Source organism: Anolis sagrei, chromosome 1 (assembly GCF_037176765.1).
Source record: "Anolis sagrei isolate rAnoSag1 chromosome 1, rAnoSag1.mat, whole genome shotgun sequence".
NCBI lineage: Eukaryota > Metazoa > Chordata > Lepidosauria > Squamata > Dactyloidae > Anolis > Anolis sagrei.
In genome coordinates, this window is record NC_090021.1 from 179,002,219 (window position 1) to 179,025,233 (window position 23,015).

Consider the following 23,015-nt stretch of genomic DNA (forward strand, 5'->3'; position numbering starts at 1 on the left):
TGTAGACCCAGCATCCCCCTCACCTGTCTCCTGTGGCCTTAAATGCTGCTTGAAAACTCACCCCATTGCGTTCCTTGCTCCTCCAGGGCAGGTTTTAAGAGTGCATCTCGGAAATTCTGGTACCCATCCGTGATGATTTCTACAACCATTATATTGACCAGCCTGAGCAGACCTAATTTTTAATTTTTACTTATTTATGAACTATGGCAGAAACAGTGAATGGGGAGCAATTCAGAAACTGTTTTGTTGGGTCCTGTTTAGCACCATTTTCTACATTATTTCTGCATGATTGGAGGCTGGGTGTCTGAGAAAAGGCAGGCTCATTGCATGCCATCCTTTGTCTTGCATCTGCATTCATCAACACCCTCAAGATGATTGAATGCTTGCCTCCCAGATAGATCAGTCATGCTAGTCTAGCCTTCATCTCTTCCCACTATGAGATATTCTGTATCACCACGTGCTCTACACAGTACATAGAGGTCTTGATTTTTCTCCTACCTAGGCTGTCAGCTCAGGGTGCATCTACATTGCCCTATATCCCAGGATTTTATCCCAGATTTTTTGCTTTGAGTACAGTGTTCCCTCTCCACTTCACGGTTTGCTAACCGCAGACTCACTGTTTTGCGACTTAAAAAAAAAAAAACAAATAGCAAGGGAACACTGTATATAACAGACTTGAGAGCCCCATGCCAGTGGGGAAGCAGGGAGGGAGGGAGAAGAGTGGTTCCAGCAGGGGGAGAGAGGGAGGGAGGGAGGGAGGGAGGGAGGGAGGGAGGGAGGGGGAAAGAGGAGAGGAAGAGAGAGAGAGAGAGAGAGGAGGAGGAGGAGGAGGAGGAGGAGGAGGAGGAGAGAGAAGTGGGCGGAGCTATATTGTACATATACAGTATAGCGTCCCTACATTGCAGTTTTTCACTTATCGCGGGTACCTGGAACAGAACCCCCACAATAGGTGAGGGAACACTGTATAATTTGCCATACACTGCCATATAATCTGGGATAAGAAGATAATCTTGGATCAGATCCTGGGATATAGGGCAGTGTAGAAGGGCCCCCAGACTATCCTATACCTGCTACTTTAGTTCTCTGGCTAAATTGGGTCCCTGAACTGGGATGCCCCCCCAGTACTGGTGAGACTCATGGAAGTCTCTGCCCAAGAGTCATACACGGCATAAACAGATAAAAGAAATCAAAGTGTGCAAAAGCATTAATAAGAATTATCCAATAGGCTGGTAAAGGTGGAATAGTCCTTGTCTGAAATGCTTGAGGCTAGAAGTGTTCTATATTTCAGATTCTGAAAGATGTGCATATACATAAGGAGACATCTTGGAGATGGAACTCATATCTAATCATGAAATTCATTCATGTTTCATATACACTTTATACACACAGCCTGAATAATTTTAATAACTTTATGCGTGAAACACCTTTGTCTACACTGCACATTCCAGATTATCTGCTTTGAACTGGATTATATGAGTCTCCTCTGCCATATAATCTGGGATCAGATCCTGGGATATAGGGCAGTGTAGATCCAAGCCTAGTTGCTTTATCCCTATTAATCACAAACAACTCTGTTGGCAAAGGCTCTTGAGTGAGCAAGCAAGAGGCAAGTCATGTTCTCCAAAGCACATTGTGCAGTTACCCTCAATAATAATAATAAATAATAATAAACTTTATTTATACCCACCCCCCACCACCATCTCCCCAACGGGGACTTGGGACAGCTTACATAAGGCCAAGCCCAACAGCATATTACAATAAAATAAAAAACCAAAGCACAAAACAACAGCACAGTAAAGTACATAAAACATATGAGTACAGTAAGCAATATAAAAACACAGTACAAAATCATTCACAATCACAATGACAGTGAGTGGGCCGCATGTGCAAGATAACATACTAAAAACTCAGGGTGAGATAGGAATGGAGCAGATCATTTGTGAGGGAGAAGCTCATAAAGAAACGGGGTCGTAAACAACAGGCCTTCATACAGGCGGGGGGAACTGTACTATAGGGACAAAAACGTTGAGGGGGAGCAACAGTGTATGGTTGTATGGCTACTCAAGTTATTCAAGTAACACAGTGAGTACATATGCACTGGAGTGGGAAGTCGTGGGTCGCAAAGTGTTAGAGAACAGATGTATGTATACCACACAGCCTTCACCCCCTAAGTTAGCCTGCCACCCTCAGGTACAGTGGAGGATGCTGCCCCATTGCCCATGTTGAAGTAAGTTTCACATGCCTGTTCTGTTGGCTTCTGTGCATGAAACGGGCGCTGTTTTGTCATTTGCCTTGGGCAGCCAAGTACCTTAGCCTGACCGTATTTAGTTAAACACCTCGCGTGCATATTTTAAAATTGCCTTTTAACTAGGATAGAACTCTAATATTTGCATGGTAACTGTTTGCAGCAGTCATGTTCTAAGTCATCTGTTTTATATTCAGTATAAACCACCCTTTCTTGCCTGGAGGTAGTCTCTAATGAATTTATATCAGGAAAGGGGCATTCTCAGGATGGCACAAAGGATCAACCCACTTCGATCGTGTTTAACCCTCATGTAGCAACTGGACAAGGCAGAAACTTCCTTGTTATTCCAGTTATAAACATTAAGCCCCTTCCCTAACAGATTGGATAACCTGCTGTACTAACCAGGCACATTTGCCCATTTCTGTTCAATATAGGAGAAACATTTCTTGGGCAAATAAATCTAAAGATATATTTAGTAGCGAGATGTCATAATATAAGTGGTGAACTTGGACATAAAAATGAAAAACTTTGCAGGTGAAAAGTAAAGATTAATTTGTTCCGTTGATGGCGGAGAAGCCAGTTTTGGATGTGAGAAAATATAGAAATATGGGTATTTCAAAAAGATGAACCTAATTTAAAATTGTTGTATCTCTGAAACCACAAACCACCCATGAATGAAACCCTAACCCCATGATAATCTGCCATATAATCTAGATTATCAAAGCAAATAATACACATTATTGGTTTGAACTGGATTATATGAGTCTACACTGCTATATAATCCAATTCAAAGCAGATAATCTTGATTTTTTATGACAGTGTACAGGGGGCCAGAGTTTCAGGCAATCGCCATTAGATGCCTCTCCCGCCTCACAAACAGCCCCTAACCTCAGTCATTTGCAAGACGGCAAGCCTGCAACACGAAGCTTTATGAGATATTCTCCATTTTTAATAGATTAAAAAATATTTCTGGCTTAAAATGATTAGTAAACCTGATGACTCATTAAACCTGAGTTGCTGTGGCCATGTTTCAGAAGCATTCTCTCCTGACGTTTCGCCCACATCTATGGCAGGCATCCTCAGAGGTTGGGAGGTCTGTTGGAAACGAGGCAAGTGAGGTTTATATATCTGTGGAATGTCCCGGGTGGGAGCATTGAATGGCCTTGCAGCTGCTCCAAAAGCTGCAAGACCATTTGATACTAATCAAGATTGCCAATTGCAACATTCACACTTGCCTCCAACAGACAAGAGTCCTTTCCCCTACCTTGGACATTCCACACTTGCCTAGTCTCCAACATACCTCACAACCTCTGAGGATACCTGCCATAGATGTGGGTGAAACATCAGGAGAGAATGCTTCTGGAACATGGCCATACAGCCTAGAAAACTCACAGCAACTCAGTGATTCTGGCCATGAAAGCCTTCGACAACACTCATTAAACCATTTATAACTGTGTGTAATCGTGACATGTGTCATTGTGAAATATACTGCTTTGAAATTGAGACCAACATTTTGAGACACCCTGTATTATTGGTAAATCAAATTTCTCAATACTGGTGATTAGCTAAGGCATTTTGCCCACTCCCAAGTTTCCCACAATCAGGCTAGGTGCAAAGGCACTTTAGTTATGGACCCATCTTTGTTTCACATATTATCTCCCAAATAAAGCACAATGAAGCTGAGTCCATGGCTGGTGAAACTTCAAGCATGAGGTTAGAGCAGTGGTTCTCAAGCTGGGGTCCCCAGATGTTTTTGGCCTACAACTCCCAGAAATCCCAGCCAGTTTACCAGCCGTTAGGATCTCTGGGAGGTGAAGGCCAAAAACATCTGGGGACCCCAGGTTGAGAACCACTGGATTAGAGGATGTTGGCTGCTACCCCAATATCACTGTGTTATCAGGGGCACAAAGGGCCTAGTAGTTGGAAAGGGAGAATTAGCAACCCAAATAATGGTTCCCCACTCCTGGTATGCAATACATACAGAATGATATTGGAGTTTATTACATGAGGCAGGCAAATCACAATCACAGCAGGATAGCAGCATTTGTCTTGGATGTAACACTCCTTTCCTGCCACTCTCCCAGTGGGAGACTGTTGGAAGGCCGGGGGGGGGGGGGAGGGGCTTGAAGGGCTTCACCCCCCCTCCCAAATTCTCATGGTGGTCCACGAGAAGGCCTTACTGGTACATTATTTAAACTGTTAAGTTAATTCATATCATGATCTGATCACCATGCTCAATATATCCCATATGCATGGGGGTATTAGGGTAACGATACAAAAGGTTTGCTAGGGTTGATCCTCTCTCACTCAGACTCAGCCCCCCCCCCCCGAATCAAACTCAGCCCCCCCACCCAGGAATCAAAATCCTGGCTATGGGCCTGTGGAAGGCATTTCTCTTTGTAAAGAAAGCTATTAACTGAAATTTTGTGCTTGTAAAAAAAAAATGCTGTTCAGGCAGTTTCCCACTAGAAGAGCAATGGGAAAGGAACAGTCTTGTGTCTTGAGTCCAAAGATGTCATAGACCTGCTGTAATTGCAATTTGCCTACTTCGCCTGATAAATTCCATTGGGGTGCAGAGATAGATCCAGCTATTATTCCTCTTTGGTGAAGATTCCTCCATTCTTCCTATTATTATTATTATTATTATTATTATTATTATTATTATTTGAATTCTAGTTTAGTGTCCGTCCCTGTCCCCCCCACTTTAATCGAACCTTTCCTATATTTACTCATCATTTTGATAAATACTACAGTGTTTCTAAATAAAAATATTGTTTACTTAATGGCAAGGTCAAGATGATAGAATTATCCACTTATCATTTTTAGTCATTTTGTCCGATTCTTTAATTTGTGAAAACATTTTTCCATCAAATGATAATTTGTTTCTAAAACGTCCAATATTTTTCATACGCAAGTCATTGCTCTCAGAAAGAGAATTACCTCTGAGATGTTGAATGAAGGCAAAATATATCTTGCTTCATTAAGTAGTTTTCAAATTCAATTACCTTTGTGGAATGTGATTTACTTGTGTTTACTTCATTCTGTGGAGGCTGTAAATTGCCTGCTGCTTTACTATTATTGTTTTTTTTTTCATTTCAAAAAACAACAGTGCTTGTTATGGTCATGTAAGCTTAAACCACCCCATGAATTGTGTATTCTCCCAGCATGCCCGGTTTTCAAAAGTAACACTGCCTTGCCTGCTGTGGTTGTGACTAAACATACATTTCCAGGCTATGAATTCATCTAGAGATGTATCTGAGGAATGCTCAGATCTCTTGCTAGTACCCCTAGTACTAACCATGGCTTTGTCTGCATTTGTGCCCAGGTCATACGCCAGCCCTGGCTTGCGCTCCTAACAAAGACGTGGCTGACTGCCTGGCACTCATTTTGGCTACCATGATGCCTTTTTCTCCTTCCAGTACAGTGATGGCTCTCAACTTCGTTTCTTTTAAAAAAGACAATTTGAGCAGGACGCATCTCTGCAATAGCTCCAGTATGAGTAATGCCATTAACTCCTATAGTAAAACGTTAAATAATGATGTAGGAGCAGAAAACGGATACAGTGAAAATGATTCTGATTCTGAAACCTTTTGATTTTAGCATCCGGTGCTCCTTTCTTGGTTGCGTTTAGATTTAGGTTGGTTTTCCCCTTTAAAAAAGATCTGAATATGCCACCATTACAGTCGACCTATGCTTATGACTGGTATGACTACAGTTAGGCAATGAAAACTTATAGCAGGAGTTAGAACTTTTCAGAAAACTGGAAAAAAAACATTTAAATGCATTCTTGTTAATCTTCTGCTACTTCCAGCTCTGTCGTATGTTTCCATAGGTCCTAAGGGCTTTTGTGGAAGTCTCTACCTCCTATTTTATGCAGAAAGCAACAGCTGCCTTTTTCCATTTTAACAGCACAAGTACACAGAAACCACTGTGTATATATTACTGTTAGCTGTAGTGTACTGTTAATACAATGACATTTTCCAGGATAGTGTTTGTAGCTCATTGGAAGAAACTCAGATCTTCCTTCCTTTTATTGTTGTTTTTTAGTCATACAACCTGAGTTTTTAAGATATCTTTGTTATACAAACCAAAGGAAAAGCCACAAATGTGTTTAGTTTTCTTTTAGAATTGCTAACATCATCACTTTCTATAGAAATTTGAAAAAAAATCTAAATGCTACTTAAGCACTTAAGTATACAAAAGGCACTTTTAAAAGCCATTAGCCACACTGTCATTGACAATTTGAAAATGTTTAGGACCAAATTTTGCTTGTCTCCACTTGCAGCCAAGAGATTATTAAGGCAGATGTGATTTGCCTTACTTTGTATTATTTTGCAAAAGCTTGCACGATTTGCACTCTGCAGTTAAAGGGGTCCCCAGGAATTATTGCCTATGCTGCCAGGCAATAATCCATTCTAAGAAAAACAAATTTAATTTGATAATGGTTGATATTTTTCCATTTAAATTTATTTCTTTTTTTAACTTTCTGAATTGAGGATGTAGATTTTGTCCAATTTTTTAAAACCTGTAACATATGAGCTATATCGAGTTGCTATACACTGCAATAGCTATTGCCGCACTTAAGATAGACAGAGCAGTTTAAACCAAAACACATACAAAAATGGAAAAGCCAAGCAAGCGTCAGGAAAGTCATAAGGGAATTGTGAGATACTAAAAAGGCCTGCTAACATCAGCTTCCTTACTAAACCTCTGCATTATGAATATCTACTCCTTCTGCCAAAGCTTCTAGGTCAAACGGACCCTGTTCCTCACCTGAGAAAGATGTACAGAAAGAGGAATGAGACTCTTAAAAATACAAAGAACTAACCAGCTATATCACAAGGACCAAAAGGCGTCAGTATCATCAATGGGAAGACTTTATTATTTTTTAACAATGCAGGTGAACAAAAAAAACTTTTCTAATAACACATGCACACACAGTGTTTTATGTAATTCAAAGACCTGGCTGTATTGTACACCTAAAGACACAAATTTCTAGTAGATACTTGGACATTTGTAACTGATGATGATGATGTGTTGATCACAATTTATTTTTCCAGACTAGATAATGTTCATACTTTTAATGTTAAATGTGTTTATATTTATTTGAAATGAAACAAGTGCCCAGAAAACAAAATGACCATGGTTTGTTTCTACTCTTTAGTTCTTTTCTGTCTTACTAGCTATGAATTTAGGCCTAGTATATGTGGTTTTATAGGAAAAAATGGGTACATGATGTTTGGTTCTTATGCAGCAAGCTGTGTGTAATAAAACGAAAAGCTCTGTTTATGCCTGGTTTGGCAATGGGGAGTACAGATATATGATGCATGATTAATAGTATTGATTCCCAGGCATACGTCCATGTTGGATTTATTCCTTTAATAAGGAAATGGTGCTCCGCATTCCATAGGACAAACCAAAAGGCTAACGGTAGTATCAGAAGGAAACCACATATCCTTACCAGGAAGATTCAAAAGAAAATTGATCTTCATTGCACAACATATGGTATATATCTTTGAACCCCACTGCACAATTCGCACAGAAATAGACCTGCAATACAGTTCTTCTAGGAGGTTGTTGTGTGATCACGAAATTAGCTGTTTACATTTTCTTCATGCAGACAAAAAGCAATTGGGATAACAAATGTTTGCTTAAGTTTGATTTTTTAATATTTGTTGTCACAAATATTGGCAAGGCATATTGGAGTGGCTCTATAATTTTCTGTTTTCCTACTAAAATCAAAAAGAAAGTGGGACAATTATTTAGCCCAGGAAATATACCCCATTTTTTTGCTACTGGAGTCTTTGCTTTTGTCAGTACTAACATCTGAAAAGACAAAAAAGATCTGCAGGGATTTTTACAGTGTGTAAATAGAAGCAGAATTGAGTGCAGGTCTGTAGTTGCACTGTGGCTTTATTTGGGGAATATTTATTATCTTAAGTATTCCCTCAGCAAACGTATCCTAAGTATTCCCCCAGTCCAAAAAAAAAATGCTGGTAAGTTTGATTTTGTTCTGTGAATGCGGAAAAAAGTTTCTGCATGCCTATACAACCTACTCTTTGAATCGGGTTGAATCCAGAATTTCATATCCCCTTCTCTCCTCAGCAGCACTTTCCCTTAATTTTTTTTTACATATAAATTAAGATCAGAGGAACTTAGTAAATGGGATCCTCAATGTTGCAGAGAGGGGATACCCATGAGTTACATTTTCTTTGATGATGGATATGATTTCCTAGATCCAACCAACATTCCTAGAGCAGTTGTCCACATTTTGTTTAATGAGGGCATTGAAATAAAAAATAAGTATACAGTTGAAAGCATGCATTTTTAAAAACTGCCAGCCTTTTAAAACAAAATCTCTTCCTCTTTATAACTTGCATGTGATTTAAAGTGCAACAAAATAAAATGTTCCTGGTTGTGATGAGCCCGGATAGTGGGATCAGGCTGTACGGGCACCATAAAGCACAATGCAATTGAAGATGTGACCACAGACATATCAAGCAACAACTTTTATGGAGTGTTGTGTGGTTTCTGGACTGTATGGCCATGTTCTGGCAGCATTTTATCCTGATGTTTCACCTGCATCTGTGGCTGGCATCTTCAGAGGACTTTTATGGAGCTCAGTAGATGAGGCTGATGTGGCAGGACCGTTCTGGCAACTCTACGAAGCAAGCAAGGAAGTGGTTTTTTACATGCACTTTAAGAAGGAGAAGGCTTCTGTGATGTGTGATGTAGTAACTGATGATGCATGCTACAACCTGATGTGTTTAGATTCTCAGAGGATGAGATCCCGTAGCATATATGGCAAGGGAACACATTTGGCCTGGGAAGAAGAGTAAGTTCCATTTGGGGGGAAAGGCAGGATATCAATCAAATAGATCAATCATAAATATTGACAGTATTCCACAAGTTTTAAGAGTCCAACTTGAATAAGAACAAATAGTCTTAGATGTTTTGCTTTTTCTGAGGACTTCTCAAATGCCTACAATAATAGTATAAGCTATGCAGTATCAGGACATGTAATAAGAGAAACAAAAAATGACCAAGGAAGAGAAATCACTGGCTATCTGCTAGTGAGAGTTAAATAATCATGGGAATCCCATCTATTGAATATTGTCTGACCTCATGGATGAAATTGATGGGAATTCCAGTTGTGCAAATATACGTCCGCTCGTGGAATGCTGTGTGTCACTCAAAATGATATTTTCCACTCTGCTTACCCTATAGTGACTCAATACATTCCTCAGCATATCAGTTGGAAGTAATTAGGGGATTCACTTTTTGCACACTTTTCATGCAAGTAAGCACAACCGAATGAAGTTGGTCTTACTCTCACGTTCATGGGTTTAGGATTGAGCTCAATAGTGTGTCGTACATTTCTTCCCCACCACTTAACCTTCAATCTATTGGAAAGACAATGTTTTAAATTAGACAGTTGCAATATTTTTGATAATGTATGATTTGCTTATAGAAGAAAAAAAAAGTGAAATCCACAACCATGAAAAATAAATGAGATATTTGCAATCAGCTTCAGCGGGATATGGATTCCACTCTAATTGTTCTTTTATCTAAATGGCAATACTGTTTTGTAGTAGACAAGGTACTGTATTTAAGCTATAGTAAGTATCAGGTTTGGTCTGGTTTGATTTGTTTAAAGCTTTCTTTTGTCAGAGGCTAAATGTTGTTTGTTCCACTGAAACCGGTGGGGTTTGCTTTCGAATAAATGTGTTTAGGACAGAGAAGCATGGCCTGGATGATGAGTAGTAATGCATGCATCTTCTCTACATTCATATTTCTGCATTGACAACTCCTATTTAATTCTTGTGAAACTTCAACTGCGGGGTTGTCGTGCATGGCACTTACTGCTTGCTGATCTCTGTTGTTTCAACTGTAAGATGAAATAGCTCAGGGGATTTCTGTTTTATCACTACTAAAAGGGCACCATGATATGTTTTGGTACTTCTTGCAGCAAACATCTGCTGCGTTTGACTATGAATTACGACAAAGGCTTAAACCCATTTTTGTCTACCCTGTTTGAGAAACTTGACGATGTAACTGGGTTTCATCTTTTAAGAAACTTTTAGAGTGCCTTTTTATATTTCTGTATGCTGAGTATGTATTGTGAAAATGTCTTTCTTTCATTTGAGTGATACTGAAGCAATATAATACGATATACATTTTCATTTCAAATCTTATTTGAATGTTTCCTTTTCCTTTTATAAAAAACAAAATTCTACTTGTGTTAACATGGAAATTAATATGCTAAATTGTGCATAACTTTTTGAAGTGCTGCAAACACTTTCTTATTACACAAAGAAAACCTTAGGTCAGTGTTATTGGGAAGGGTGTTTTAAAATGGTGACAATCTTGAGTGTGTATAAAATACAATTATATGTGTTTGTAATGCAGTGATATACATATTAAAAGCCAATATCTAATGTTTTGTAGTTTTGTCTTCATATTTTATGCTTTTAGCATGTGCAATATATCTTTACAAACCATGGTGATATGAATCTGGTGCCAGTGTTACATTTTGTATGAAATGTTTGTAATAAACAATATGAAATATTGTTGAATGGTTTCAATGAGTTTCTTGCTAATATTTCAAAATGTTTAACTGAACTGTGATATCTTTAAAAAGAGTTCGATGGTTGTACAAAATGGGTACGAGAGATGAATCTGGGATCCCAGACTAACCATATTCAAGCACAGTTTAATATCTTTTTCAGCTACTGAATGCTGTATTAATTGTAACAGCACATCTTAACCGCAAATAAATACTAAGATACGTTCAAATTGATATTTTTACAAATAAATCGTACAAATAAACTTGAGTCTATTTGTTAGTACTTGTGCCTACACTCAGGTTTCTGTACATGTGTGCACATGGTAAAACACAGAATAAAAAGAACAATTACTAAATTTCTTGGCTAAATCTTACAGAACATTTTATAAAGGTACATGATAAAAAGCACAACCAACATGTATAAAAGTATATTCTCCGTAATCTATTGGATTCCTGCCTTCTGAGCTGAAAAGATGGGAAACAACCTACATGACATGGATTGCTCTCCTGCATCTGCAAAAATTGTAAACTCACTTAGAATAAGTATTAAATTATGATTACATCATAGTTCACACTATTTATGTTAGTAATATCCATAGTTACTATCGTTAAATCTAAGGCTCCTTTTACACTGCCACATGAAATCCAGATTATCTTCTTTGAACTGGTTTATTTGGCAGGGTAGACTCATATAATCCAGTTCAAAGAAGATAATCTGGGTTATCTACATTGAGCACATGTATTGTATGGCAGTGTAGAAGATACAGCATCTCATACAAAAATATTATTAAAATGTATCCAGGAATTAATTAAACCTCCAAAACTTCCTGAAAAAGAAAACTCATGTCTAGGGTGTCAACAGATAAATTGGGGTAAGTAGGCTATGTTCCTTGTAACTGGCCCAGCCCACTATGCACACTTTACTATTTCATTTTCATTTCCTGTGTTTGACTTTGTATTAATTTTTTTTATTTGACGTTATTATTTGCTGAGTGTATTTGACTTTGACTTGTTGTAATTGTTGGTTTTGGCCTCATGTTAGCCAACCTGAGTCCCCTTCGGGGAGATGGTGGTAGGACATAAATAAAGTATTATTATTATTATTATTATTATTATTATTATTACTGTTACTATTATGTGCTATCACACAAAAGTCTTCTGTCCTGGGAGATACTGGTGGGGTATAAATAAATTATTATTATTATTATTATTATTATTATTATTATTATTATTATTATGTGCTATCACACACAAGTCTTCTGTCCCCACTGGCCCCTTCTACACTGCTATATAAACCAGATTACCAAAGCAGATAATCCACATTATCTGCTTTGAACTGGATTATTTGATTCTACACTGGAGGCTGCATGATATGATCCAGTTCAAAGCAGATAATCTGAATTGTATATGTCAAAGTAGAAGGGACCTCAGTTGTTTTGGGTGATTGGGCTTGTCAACCTTAAAGACTAAAGTGGATTCAGTATGCATAAACATCACTAATGGGATTATCATGCAGCCTCCAGTCCAGATGGTTTTGGACTACAAGACCCAGAAAATTTTGACAGCATACGCAATGATGAGGAATTATGAAATACTGAGCTATCTTTTTTTCAATTTCTCTGGCACAGAAACTAACTCCGAGGAAAATCTATACATCTTTATTAGACCACTGCTTTTTAAACTGTGGGTCCCGACCCCAAATCACCCCCCCCCCCTTGAGATCAATATTGGAGTCATAAAAAATCTAGCCACACCCAAGTTTTTTGAATGCTACCCATTTTTACAAATCTGTTAGCAACAACATGCAGTGTTTACAGTGGGCTCTGTAAAAGATGCTTCAGCCACAGTTCACAAAAAGGAAAATTGGCCTGTTTAACAAGGTTTGCAAATGCTCTTTTGTTATTTGTAAATGTTTTATTTTTATATCTATTTTATATACCTGGGGTCACATAAAAAATTATCAGTCCGAAAGGGTTGTGAGTGGAAAAAGTTTAAGAAGCCCTGTATTAGAAGACCAATAGCTTTGCATCTGAGATTATTTAATAACACTTTGGTGGTGATTGTCTTGACCATGTGTTCTATTAATTTTTAATCTGTTAATAAAACTTTGAATCATATCCCTACATATTTTTTTGTTTTACTTCTTTTGTGAAAAAGCCCAGCCAGATACAGAGATCTGGGCCAATTCAGCTGCTTTCCAATCTCTCCTTCCTTTAGCATACATTTCAAAGCCTTTCTTGCAGTTGTCTCCCTTTCCTATTTCTTATTTTGGATGCATCTGAACCTACATATTAAAAGGATGTTATGGTTCTAATGGACTGTATCTGTCAGCTTTATGGGAGAAGAAGCCTATTTATGAACCATAGACACATGTAATCTTACACTTCTCCAGTTTGAGCTGAGTATCTGTGGCATCTAACTGCCCTACCTGCCGACAGGTGTCACTGCCAAGCTGCAATTTTATCTAGGGTCATTTGTCAGCAAGCATTAAGTTTCCTCAAGGCTTATCTTTACCCTTTGTTTCCAGCTTTGCTTCTGGATTTTATTTATATGCACATGGATTTCAGGGTTTTATAGCCGGGGCTTCATTTGGCTGTTTGCAGAAAGGTTTTATGTCCCTTACTTGCTTCCTATGGCAAGGTTTGACAGCGGAGGCTGACACATCTTTAAAGTCCTGCATAAATATCCCCATTTCTCCAGATCAAAGTATGTGAACTCTTAAATGAAAGTGTAGGGTAGCCTTTTAAACCACAGTAGGAAAGGAGACCCTCTTTCAGGTTTTTCTTCCTATTTTTGTAACTATTTTAAATGGACTATTTATTTTTAAAATTAAATAGTCTCTTCTGCTTAAAATTTAAAGGCAAACCCGTGTTAGTCTGGAATCAGGATGCAAAGGGATCTTATTGCTCCCCAGGGCCCTTCACACTCAGATAATGTGGGATTTCCTGCCTTGATATTCTGGGATATAGGGCTGTGTGGAAGGGCCCCTATTTATTTTATTTATTTCTGGTATTTATATCCCGTCTCTTCTCTACACCGAAAGGGGGACTCAGGATGGCTTACATAGGCAGCAATTTGATGCCGTTACATGAACAATTAATACAATAACTATTAACAAACCATCAAACCATTAAAATACATAAAATACATAAACAATATAAAACATTTGGTACAAAATAGAATCGTATCCTCAGGTAAATTGCTTTTCCAATCCATTTCCACTAAAGTGCTAATTTATGTCTGCTGACCGAAAGCCTGGTCCCATAGCCACTATTTTACTTTCTTCCTGAAAGCCAGGAGGGATGGGATTGATCGTATCTCACTCGGAAGCGCGTTCCACAGGCGGGGGGGGGGGGGGGGGGCACCACCGAAAAGGCCCTGTCTCGTCCCCACCAGCCACATTTGTGATGTTGGTGGGAGCAAGAGCAGGGCCTCCCCGGATGATCTTAAGTTACGAAGTGGAACATAGAGGCAGATGCATTTCGACAGTGGTTCGCAACCTGGGGTCCCCAGATGTTTTTGGCCTACAACTCCCATAAATCCCAGCCAGTGTACCAGCTGTTAGGATTTCTGGGAGTTGAAAGTCAAAAACATCTGGGGACCATAGGTTGAGAACCACTAGCATAGAGCTTTATAGGTCAAAACTTTGAATTGAGCTCGGAAGTGGTCAGGCAGCCAAAGACTGGATCTAGACCGTCCTATATCCCAGGATCTGATCCCAAATGATCTGGCACTGGAGATTCAGGCTCTTTCTACATAGTTGTATAAAATCTACATTGAAGTGGATTATATGGTAGTGTGGACTCAGATATTCATAAAATCATAGATTAGGAAGAGACCTCATGGGCCATCCAATCCAACCCCCTGCCAAGAAGCAGGAAAATTGCATTCAAAACTGATATTGTGGATTATCTGCCTTGATATTCTGGATTTTATGGCTATGTGGAAGGGCCCTGAGTCCACACTGCCATATATTTCAGTTCAAAGCAGATACTCTAGGATCAGATCCTGGGACATAAGGCAGTGCAGATTCAGTCTGAGAGAAAAAAATAGTTGGCAGCATATATTTTAATAATAAAGGTCATGTCTACAAAGGAGAAATAATATACTTCGCAAACAGGGCTGGAATAACAAACAAGGTGCTTTAGGTTTCAAACCCAATTACACTGAGGTGCCTTCTATACTGCCATATAATCCAGATTCTCAAAGAAGATAATTCACATTGTCTGCTTTGAACTGGATTGTATGAGTCTACCCCCCTATACATTACAGTTCAAAGCAGATAATCTAGATTTTATATCGTAGTGTAGAAGGGGCTTGAGGGTATGCCTACACTGCAGAATCAATACAGTTTGGTTACTCCTTTGGACTGCCATGGCTTAATGTTAGAGGAGATCCTGGCAGCTGTATTTCCACAACCTGTTTGGCTTTCCCTGGCTCCTCTTCTACACATTGCCCTTCCACACAGCCATATAACCCTGAATCACATAAGAAAATCCCACAATATTTGCTTTGAGCTGGGTTATCCTGAGTCCAGACTAGCATTTATGCCAGTTCAAAGCAGATAATGTAGGGTTTTATTCAGCTGTGTGGAAGAGGCAATAGAACCTTCCACACAGCCATATAACTCAGAATATCAAGGCAGAAAATCCCACAATATCTGCTTTGAACTGGGTTATCTGAGTCCACACTACCATATATCCCAGTTCAAAGCAGATAATGTAGGATTTTATTCAGTTGTGTGGAAGGGGGCCATAGGATCTTCCACACAGTCATATAACTTAGAATATCAAGACAGAAAATCCCACAATATCTGCTTTGAACTGGGTTATCTGAGTCCACATTGTTCTATCTCCCAGTTCAAAGCAGATATTGTGGGATTTTATTTAGCTGTGTGGAAGGGGGGCCATAGGACCTTCCACACAGCCATATAACTCAGAATATCAGGGTAGAAAACCCCACAATATCTGCTTTGATCTGGGTTATCTGAGTCCACACTAGCATATATCCCAGTTCAAAGCAGATAATGTAGGATTTTATTCAGCTGTGTGGAAGGGGCCATGCAGTGGTTCTCATCCTGGGGTCCCCAGATGTTTTTGGTCTACAACTCCCAGAAGCCTAACAGCTTGTAAACTAGCTGGGATTTCTGGGAGTTGTAGGCCAAAAACACCTGGGGACCCTCAGGTTGAGAACCACTGGACCTTTCACACAGCCATATAATTCAGAATATCAAGGCAGAAAATCCCACAATATCTGCTTTGATCTGGGTTATCTGAGTCCACACTGCCATATATTCCAAATCAAAGCAGATCTGTGTGGAAGGGGCCCTGGATGGCATCCCAATCCCAGACCTTCCCAATATGGCGGCGCAGACGGAGCGCGCGTCTCCTTTAAGAGCAGGCAGCCTCACTCGGGCTCTGTCCGGCTTCCAAGATGGCGGCCGGCTCCTCCCCTCTGGTGGAAAGGCAAACCAACATGGCGGCGGCGCGCGGACGCCGGCTTCCGACCTCTCCAAGATGGCGCCCTTTCCCGCCTTCCTGCCTCTCCCTTCAAGTTTCGAAGCGGCTCCGCTCCTCCCTCGCTGAGAGAGAGAGAGAGATTGAGAGAGAGAGAGAGAGAGGCGTCTCCGCGGGCCATGGACGGGGAGAGGAGGGCGGCGGGGGGCTCCGCCATGGCCCTGCCCGTGTTTTACGGGGCTCTGATGGCCCTCGTCTTGCTGGGAGCCCGGGACGTGCTTTTCCAGTACGAGGAGAACCGGTGCGGCATGACCTACATGTTTGAGTATCCCGAGTATCTGGTGAGCCCTCCCTCCTTCTCTACTTATCTAAAGGCCTTTCCACACAGCCATATATCCCAGAAAATCCACAATATCTGCTTTGAACTGGAGCTCCTTCCACACAGCTGAATAAAATCCCACATTATCTGCTTTGAACTGGAATATATGGCAGTGTGGACTCAGATAACTCAATTCAAAGCACATATTGTGGGATTTTTTGCCCTGATATTGTGAATATAAACCAGTGTGGAAGGGCCCTCAATCCAAACTGCTATATATGCCAGTTCAAAGCAAATAATGTGGGATATTATTCAGCTGTGTGGAAGGGGCCCCAAAATATTGAGGCAGAGAATCCACAATATTTGCTTTGAACTGGGTTATCTGAGTCCACACTGCCATATAATCCAGTTCGCTAGGGATTTTATGCACCTGTGTGGAGTGTGTGCCACTAGGAAGCAAAGGTGTCGCTGTCTCAGCCTCTCAGTTTGGGGATATTTGGGATTTTTGAATAAATGATACTCAACCTAGATGTGGAGATATCTTGGAGATAGGGGCCAAATCTGAAGTAATGTTTGTTTCACTTTTTCTCTCCATAAGGAGACTCAACGTGGCTAACATTAAAAGTATTCTAATACAATTTATAATATACAAATATTAAAACAGTATTAAACATAGGGTTGTTGTAGGTTTTTCGGGCTCTATGGCCATGGTCTAGAGGCATTCTCTCCTGACGTTTCGCCTGCATCTATGGCAAGCATCCTCAGAGTTTGTGAGGTCTGTTGGAACTAGGAAAAAGGGTTTATATATATGTGGAATGACCAGGGTGGGACAAAGGACTCTTGTCTGTTGGAGCTAGGTGTGAATTTTCAACTGACCACTTTGATTAGCATACAATGGGCTGACTGTGCCTGGAGCAAACTTTTGTTGAGAGGTAATTAGATGTCCCTGCCTGCTTACTCTCTGTTGTTGTGCTGTTGCTGAAGTTTTTTGGGTTTCTGGACAAGAGATACCCAACCTGTGGAGATATATGTAGAGCTGGATATGTTTAGCTTGGTGAAAAGAAGCCTGAGAGGGGACACATGTATGTCACATTGAAGAGGGGACAGACTTGCTTTCGGCTGCTCTGGAGAATACGGCACAATGGGGCAATGGTTTTAAATTCCAGGGAAAACGATTCCACCTAAACTTTAGGAAAGGCCCCTCCTGATGGTACGAGCTGTCCAGCAATGGAATGTACTGCCTCCTCAGAGTGTGGTGAGGCCTCCTTCTCTGGAAGTTGGATGGCCATCTGTCAGGAGTGCTTTGATTGTGCTTTTCCAATATAGCAGAATAGGGTTGGACTGATTGGCCTTGTGGTTTTCTTCCAATTCTATGATTCTATATGTGTGAACGTTTGTTTATCTGTGTGTCTGTCAGAAAATTTGGGGGTGGGGTTCTCTCTCTCGCTTTGAAGACCCCTCACTTGATGCCACCACCCAGCCTTTCCCATTCTCAGTGCCACAATAATCTTTCCAGCTCTTCTTCCCATGGACAAACTGGGATAACTACTGCAAGAGAAAACGGGCTCCTGTGCTTTGATCGATTTTGTAGCATAGAGGGAGAAATATCAGCCATTCTGCTTTGTGTTGGATCCCCTGCAAAACTACGCCAAATGACATCTACCGTAGTCAAAATGCTAGGCTGTGGCTTAACTGGCAAGTGCACATTCCCAAGGTAGCTTGGGGACAAGGAAAGGTGCCCTCTTTCACCTCTAGCCACCATGTACTTGAGTGGCAGAAGAACGGGAGTGTTCATGTTCAGATGGTACATGTACACCCCATAGATAACACTTTCTCGAACCTCTGTATCATTTCTCTTCTACTTTCAATTCTCATATCTGTAAACTGTAACATTTCCTGCCTGGTTAATAGTATTGGGATTTAAATTAGTAATCAAGTCTGAAGGACTAAGTTCATCTGAAGGAAGTGAGTCCTCTTGAGCTCAGAGTATGCTATAGAAATGTGTTTTGTAGACCTTGGAGTTTGACCCAACTTTCACTGCCATGGTTCAATGCTGTGGAATCCCGGGAGTTATAGTTTTACAAAGACTTTATCCTTCTCTGCCATGGAGTGCTGGGGCCTCTCCAAACTACAGCACCCAGGATTCTATAGTATTGAGCTGTTGCAATTAAACTGATGTAAAACTGCATTAATTCTACAATGTAGAATGACAACTCTTTATTGGAAGTAAGTTCCTTTGAATTTACGTCTTAACAGCAAATAAGATCTGCCTTCTTCATCATATATAGATAGATCCAATAAATGTGCACACACATACATCTGTATCAACTTCCCCTGTTATTCCAGAGTCTAATTTGAGTTGGACCGCAGGCTTCAGGATTTAGCACCTGTTATCTGAGTCACCTGTTTAAGCTTTGGAGAAATAATATTCTATAGTAAATCATTTCTCTTTCCTGACCATGGAAAAGGTGCAAAATCTCCACATGACACATTTCTTAGACTTGGTGTCCTGCTGTTCGGTTGCTTGTTTGATTATGAAGTGGATGTGGTGTTAAAGAGTAAGGCTTAACTTAATCCCATTTTAAGTGGTCTTTAAGTAAATAATCTCAATTACAAGAGCATCAAACGAGTTATTTCTCTGCTGGCATGATCTCTGCTTTTCTTTTTCCCCTGAAGACGATGCTCTTTCTATCTTTTCCTGTCATTTTAGGTGGATTCTCCAGCAATGTCCTGCAGTTAAAATATGCTTTATATGATTTTTATTCAGCTAGGCCGATCGAATGCAATACTATTCTATCTTTAAAAACCCAGAGCAGCCCATATACGATCCCAAAGAGCATTACAGGATGTACTTCCAATATTTATCCTTCACGTTTTTTCTTCTTGTCAGTTCCTGTTGTTCCGTTTCATTTTATATTATATTATATTATTCTTTCATTATGGAAACAATGTAAAAAAAGAAAATAAAGCTGTGTGCACACGCAACAGTCTTGCTTGCCAGCATTGAGGAGTCTTACCAGCACCATTAAGCCTAAACTGATTTATTTTAGCAAGTGCTTTTTCAGATGCACTGATGAAGCACAATATCAAAGCCACAAATATTTGACTTCTCATTGTCAAGGTTATGTGCCAGTTTGATTATGAGTCATGACTTACCCAGTATAGATGATTGCTATAGAGGACAAGGGATCCTGAATCTTTAATAAGGACAAATCTAAGGATGGAATAATAACACAGAGATGAGAATGGCTCAACAACAAAAAAAATCCCCTTTTGCATATATATCCTTCATTCTTTTGGTTCACTGGGTACAAGAGTTACCTCATTCTATCTCTTATTCATTCCTTTATTGCCAATTATATGACATTAGTACTCATTGTCACTTAGAAATGTGTATTCTGATGCCTAAAGTGGGGACTCTTGACATCACTCGAATTACCTGAGGTTTGTTCTATGCTGAGCTTTCAAAATATGTTTTGTAAACCTGTAATGTTATATCATAGAGCCAAATGTGATTTATTTATCGTGTCAGAAGTGAATTGAGGGTACAGTTGTAATATATTTAGAAACACAAACAAAATTAAAAACTTGGAATTATACTAAATGTCCTTTGACCAGTAGCTGGCCATTCTGGTGTGGCTGTGAGAAGGTCCCCCATTGTGCATGTGGCGGGGCTCAGACTGCATTGTAGTAAGTAGTCTGTGGTTTGTTCTTCTCCACCCTCTCATGCCGTGGATTCCACTTTGTAGCCCCATTTCTTAAGGTTGGCTCTTCAATTTGTGGTACCAGAGCACAGTCTGTTCAGCACTTTCCAAGTTGCTCAGTCTTTTGTGTGCCCAGGAGAGGAGGGAGTCTCTCAGCCATGGATTGAGCTTCTGGGGTTTAGCCTGCCAGTTTTGAACTCTTGCTTGCTGAGGTGTTCCTGCAAGTGTCTCTGTAGGTCTTAGAAAGCTATTTCTTGGTTTAAGGCATTGACGTGCTGGCTGATATTCGAACAGGGGATGAGCTGGAGATGTCACTGCCTTGGTCTTTCATTATTGACTGCTACTTCCCGGCGGATGTCTGATGGTGCAGTACCGGCTAAACAGTGTAATTTCTCTAGTGGTGTAGGGCATAGACATCCTGTGATAATACGGCATGTCTCATTAAGCCCCATCCACTGTTTTAACGTGGTGAGATGTGTTCCACTCTGGGAAGCATGCCAAATGTGATGTAGTGGTTTGAACACTGAATTAAAAATCTGGAGACCTGAGTTCAAATCTCCCCACTCTGTCATGAAAACTAAATGGGAGATCTTGACCAAGTCATACTCTCTCAGCTTCAGAGGGGACAGCAAAGGCAAATTGACTTCTGAACAAATCTTGCCAAGACACACTTTGTCAAGGTAGGATTGCCATAAGTCAGAAATAACTTGAAGACACCCAATAGTAATGTCCTCCCACCACAAAGATCGTTGACACATTAACAATAAAATACAATAAAACAAAAAATGAAAGTGGTAAACATTCTTAACCATCTAAAGTCCATACTGCTATGTTAAAAACCTCAATCCTGAACAAAGTAAAATGTTTTAATTTAATACCTGATAAGTATTTGAAGCTTTATGGATATTTTTTGGACTACTACCTCCCTTCCCCCTTTGTTCTTCATTATATAGCCGTAGTAACTACATAGAAGGGCCCAAATACCCTCAAAGCACCACATCCCATCTGCTCTTGGAAGCTAAGCAGAGTCAATCCTACTTAGTACTTGTATGGACAGCTGCCAATGAAAACCAAATGCTATAGACTTCATTTCATTGGAAGGAACTGACCGAACCATTTCTGAGTATTTCTTGCCTAAGAAAACCCTGCGAAGTGACAGGCAACTTGAAGGTACATACGCACACAGCTATTTTTATTAAAATCAGTTTTAAAAGCCAGTCATAAAAGTCAAAGGTGAACTGGAATAATATAGTTTTGACCACCCCATGCTCGACTTTCCTTAGTAAGGTGAGATAGTGTTACAGAGAAAGGCATATCTTGTGTCCTTCCCAGCCAACCTCTTGGGGTGTTGAAACAGAGAAGTGGGCTGTGATTGAAGTTCTCAGATTTCAGTTCAGATCATACAAAAATCAGCAGTCTTGTCTCAGCCACAGCAATTTGGGAGAACGAAGGAACCAGGCAATTCTGTTGTGTACCTTCTTACCAAAAGCAGCCAGAGAAGGGCCTCCTCATCCAGTGGTTGTGCATGAACTAGTCATTGGAAAACTTTCCTTATGGTATTTGGATCCAAAGCTCTTTAGTTTTGAGTTTCTATGATTTACACATTCCTGCCTTTCTACAACCCTGTGTATTGTCAGATACCTTGTGGATTTATCCTTGGTATCTCTGTTCTGTGTGATTTATTCCTGCTTATTATATAAGAGTAAGTGATTTGCAAACTTTGAACCATCTTGATTGGATACATCTGCCACTTGAAGACTTTCTCCAGTTGCCATGCTGTATCTTGCTCTGGGGCAGTGGTTCTCAACCTGTGGGTCCCAAGATGTTTTGGCCTTCAACTCCCAGAAATCCTAACAGCTGGCAAGCTGGCTGGGATTTCTGGGAGTTGTAGGCCAAAACACCTAGGGACCCACAGGTTGAGAACCACTGCTCTGGAGGGTGATGTCCTTAGTGTAATATATGTACTTGACAGTGCATTTATTTATTTATTTATTTGCAGTATTTATATTCTGCCCTTCTCATCCTGCAGGCGACTCAGGGCGGATTACAATGTACATATACATGGCAAACATTCAATGCCATAGATACACAACATATATAGACAGATACACAGAGGCTATTTAACATACCAGCTTTTTCATGAGGGTATTTTGGCCACCAGGGGAGCTGTCACTTCACCGTCCATTTGTGACACTGATGAAGTACTTCCTCATTCTTTGCATGCTTGCTGGAGATTTTTATGGCGGCGTAAATTAGCCTCTCCGCTTAAGTGGTACCTAAATTTCCTACTTGACAGGTGCAACTGTCTTTCGAGCTGCAAAGGTCAACAGCAAACTACACAAATTGGTCGAAAACTCACTCCGATCCGGGCTGGCTTCGAACTCATGACCTTTTGGTCAGTAGTGATCTTAATGCAGCTGACTCCCAGCCAGCTGCGGCATAGTCCCGGTGTCTATAGATGACAAGTTCTAAAACGTATATGCTCCACTTTGTTTACCTGGCTTTGTTGCTTATTAATCTTGATTGTTTTGGTCAACAATACAGTGTTTTGAGGATTTTCTAATTCTCAAACTTTTTTTGCCTGACTGCTTGCATTTTCATTTTTTTTGGTGTAATTAAGAAACAGGAGATTCATTAACTCCTTTATTTTAACCTGTAACATTAGAACTCTCTGAAATTGTGTGTTTAGATTTTCTTAGGAAGAGAACGCAATAAATTATATTTG

General features: G+C 40.0%; 2 protein-coding genes across 9 annotated transcripts in view; both read left to right on the top strand.

Annotated features, from left to right (window-relative positions):
* Positions 1-10,815, top strand: part of ANKRD44 (ankyrin repeat domain 44) — a 211,517-nt gene extending 200,702 nt beyond the window's left edge. For 4 of the 8 annotated variants that reach the window (XM_060780951.2, XM_060780978.2, XM_060780968.2 and 1 more), the window contains one exon: positions 5,571-10,815. In XM_060780951.2, the coding sequence (XP_060636934.2) occupies positions 5,571-5,839 (269 nt within the window). In that variant the 3' untranslated portion in view covers positions 5,840-10,815. Of the gene's footprint in view, positions 1-2,190; positions 2,228-5,570 lie in introns of all 8 variants that reach the window. The other 4 variants (XM_060780996.2, XM_060781005.2, XM_067470726.1 and 1 more) reach the window with 3 other exon arrangements.
* Positions 10,816-16,284: 5,469 nt separating this feature from the next.
* Positions 16,285-23,015, top strand: part of PGAP1 (post-GPI attachment to proteins inositol deacylase 1) — a 51,315-nt gene continuing 44,584 nt past the window's right edge. Inside the window, exon 1 of the mRNA XM_060780926.2 lies at positions 16,285-16,608. Coding sequence (XP_060636909.2) covers positions 16,447-16,608 — 162 coding nt within the window. The 5' untranslated portion in view covers positions 16,285-16,446. The remainder of the gene's footprint in view (positions 16,609-23,015) is intronic.